General features: G+C 52.5%; 1 protein-coding gene across 1 annotated transcript in view; it reads right to left on the bottom strand.

The window, feature by feature from the left end:
* The window catches only part of ZNF638 (zinc finger protein 638), a gene marked incomplete at its 3' end in the record, with an annotated part of 20,423 nt that extends 18,735 nt beyond the window's left edge, over positions 1 to 1,688 (bottom strand). The window contains exons 1-2 of the mRNA XM_010023111.1: positions 1,656 to 1,688; positions 1,097 to 1,243 (exon numbers count right to left, since the gene is read on the bottom strand). Of these exons, the coding sequence (XP_010021413.1) occupies positions 1,097 to 1,243; positions 1,656 to 1,688 (180 nt within the window). The remainder of the gene's footprint in view (positions 1 to 1,096; positions 1,244 to 1,655) is intronic.
* Positions 1,689 to 3,388: the final 1,700 nt, after the last annotated feature.

A 3,388-nucleotide genomic window follows, 5' to 3' on the forward strand; every position in this document is an offset into this window, starting at 1 on the left:
CCCGGCGTCCCCTCATCTCTGGCAGAGCATGAGACTGAGAAAGTACTTGGTCAGAGTAAACATCACTGAGCAACAACGAAAACCATCGGTGTTATCAGCGTTGTTCCCAGGCTGAAAGTCAAAAACACAGCACTGCACCAGCTACTGAGAAGGAGAAAAATGACTGCTGGAGCTGAACCCAGGACAGTATCCACCCCATTAACCCAGTACTACTGAGTCCATCACTAAAACACAAAACCCCAGAGTGGTTTGGGGTTGGAAGGGACCTTAAAGCTCCTCCAGCCCCAACCCCTGCCCCGGGCAGGGACACCTTCCACTAGAGCAGGTTGCTCCAAGCCCCTGTGTCCAACCTGCCCTTGAACACTGCCAGGGATGGGGCAGCCACAGCTTCTCTGGGCACCCTGTGCCAGCGCCTCAGCACCCTCACAGGGAACAGCTTCTGCCCAAGAGCTCATCTCAGTCTCCCCTCTGGCAGGTTCAAGCCATTCCCCTTGTCCTGTCCCTCCATCCCTTGTCCAAAGCCCCTCTCCAGGTTTCCTGGAGCCCCTTTAGGCCCTGGAGCTGCTCTAAGGTGTCCCCTTGAGGAGCCTTCTCTTCTCCAGCTGCCCCAGCCCAGCTCTCTCAGCCTGGCTCCAGAGCAGAGCTGCTCCAGCCCTCGCAGCAGCTCCGGGGCCTCCTCTGGCCTCGCTCCAGCAGCTCCACATCCCTCTTGTGCTGTTCCCCAGAGCTGGATGCAGGATGTCCTACTTACATGTATGTTAAATCTCTCTGGGGAGGGTGACTCCACCACTGCCCTGGGCAGTCCGTTGCAGTGCTTGGCAACAGTCTTGATGAAGAAGTCTTCCTAATATCCAATCTAAATGTCCCAAAGGCATCCTACTTCCTCTAACAGTTACTAGCTTGGGTAGCAAGCTGAATTTATAAAGTTAACAGTTCCAGCTCTTCCAAGACTCTGTATGTGAGCTGTAATGATGAACTGTCCAGGAAGCCTTATCCTACATTCACCTGCAGATCCAAACATCACACTTTTCATTGCTAGAATTGGGGGGGGGTTTGCCATTCTGACCCAAAGGCCCTGCACAGGAGGGAATCTCACCTCATTCCTGGAGCGAAGCACAATCAGGTCACTGACTTTGCCAAAAGGCTGCACGATCTTCTTGATATCCTGATCAGAAAAGCCATCATCTGGTAAATCCGAGATCTGCAGCACGGTCCCACAGTTGAGCAGCTCCTCCCTCAGCAGCTGCAAACAGGCAACAGGACAGAAATAAGCACTTTTCATGGCCAGCCCAGTGAAAGGGAGAAAATAGGATCTGCCACAAAGGTGACTCCAAGGTAGATGCCTGGTTCAGTGGGGTATCGTCACAGAACCACAGGATGGTTTGGTTGGAAGAGACCTTAAAGCTCTGTCATGGTTAAACCTGACTGGCAACTGAAGTACCACGCAGCAGCTTCCCCACCCCCTCCTCCTGTGCCAGGCAGGACGGGGAGGAGAAGGTAAAAGCCACATTGACATAAGAACAGTTTAATAACTGAAGCACAACACAATACTAATGATGGTAATAATAAGGGAAATAATGAGAGAGATATAGAATTAGAGGGGAAAGAGAAACAAAACCCCAGTGAAGAGCAGTGATGCACGACCATGTTCTCACCACGGCCGAGCGCTGCCCACACCCAGACGCCATCGGGGGCTCCCGGCCACTTCCCCCTGTTTCTCTACCCAGGCTGACCCTTTGGGTGGTTGGGGTTTAGGGCTTCTGTCTCTGCTCCCTCCCGCCTTCTTGTGCCCCTTCACTGAGCACGAGGCTGAACAGTCCTTCATCAGGGCAAGTGCTGCTGAGCAACAACTGAACATCGGGTGTTATCAGCGTTGTTCTCAGAGGGAAGCCAAAAGAGCCTGAGGCCTGGGACCAGGGAGAGAATTAACTCTATCCCAGCTGGAACCAGCACAGCTCCAAAGCTGTGGGACCAGCAGAGAGGACCCCAAGAATCACACAATCCCAGCCTTGTTTGGGGTGAAGGGACCTTAAAGCTCCTCCAGCTCCAACCCCTGCCCCGGGCAGGGACACCTTCCACTAGAGCAGGTTGCTCCTTCCAACACTATCCATTAGCTTCCAACAGCACTAGGTAACATATCCTCTTCTTATCATCTAAAGGCTGAAACTATGAATGCATCCCGTAACCAAAACACCATCTGGTTTATAGGTGGTGTCCCCAAGAGACCCAAAGGTCAGGATGATGGACAATGGCTTAAAAGAGCCTTCTTACAGCAGCAGTAAGTTTCCCTGCTCCAAACAGAGCCCATCACTCTCCCTCCATCCAAACCAGGCCCCAGTAGAACAAGGACCCACATTGAAGTGACATTTCTTTCTGCTTTGGAAAGCACCAGAGAGGTTTTGCTGCCCTTTCTGAAGGACCCTTGCCATGGAGATGACCATACTTACCTGCAGCTGCAACCCTTTGCATTAAGCTGTCACTATCTATCGCATGGAATCAGCAAACAGGATGGTTCATCTCCCCACATGATCCCCCAACAATGAGAAACCAACCAAACTCTTACTATCTCAGAGGGAAACATGAAGAAACTCACCCTGTTGTAAGAAGTTGGACGAGGTGCACCAGTTCCTGGGGGTAAACTTTCCTCCCCCTCTTCTGCCCCTTCACTCTGGGGCAAATCATCAGCTTCAGCAGGTGAAGAACTTGACCCAGCCCCATCTTTCGAGGCCTTTGAAGAAACACTTGCTTTCAGGAACTTCTTCAGGCTTCCAGACACCTTCCCCAGGAGTCCTTGAGAGCTGGAGGATCTTCCTGATCCTGAAGATCCTTGTCCAGCTGCTTGAAGTGACTTATGTTTATTGAATGCTGCTACAAAGCCAGGTCCCAGAGTTTTCATGACTGCCTCCAGGGCTGCCTTTCTGTCTGTGGGAGAAGGGAAACACCAGGCTGGGATGGTTTGCTCTGAAAACTTACTGTAAGTTAGTGATAAGTTACAATGAGATAAACTGGAGAGACAGGGATTTGACCCATGGACCACTCGGTGGGTAAGGAATTGGCTGGATTGCACCCAAAGAGCTGTGGCCAATGGCTCAAGGACCAAGTAGAGACAAGTGAGGAGTGGTGTTCATCAGGTGGTGGTGGTGTTGGGACTGGGCATCTTCAACATCTCTGTCAGTGACATGGACAGTGGGATGGAGCATCCTCAGCAGTCTGCTGGTGCCCCGGAGCTGAGTGGTGTGAGCCACGCACTGGAGGGAAGGGCTGGGATCCAGGGGGAGCTGGACATGCTGGAGAGGTGGGACCGTGTGAACCTCCTGGAGCTCAACCAGGCCAAGGGCAAGGTCCTGCCCCTGGATGGGGACAATCCCAGCACAGGCTGTTGTTGGAT

This window comes from Nestor notabilis, unplaced genomic scaffold (assembly GCF_000696875.1).
Source record: "Nestor notabilis isolate BGI_N333 unplaced genomic scaffold, ASM69687v1 scaffold1961, whole genome shotgun sequence".
In the NCBI taxonomy this organism is placed as follows: Eukaryota; Metazoa; Chordata; class Aves; order Psittaciformes; family Psittacidae; genus Nestor; species Nestor notabilis.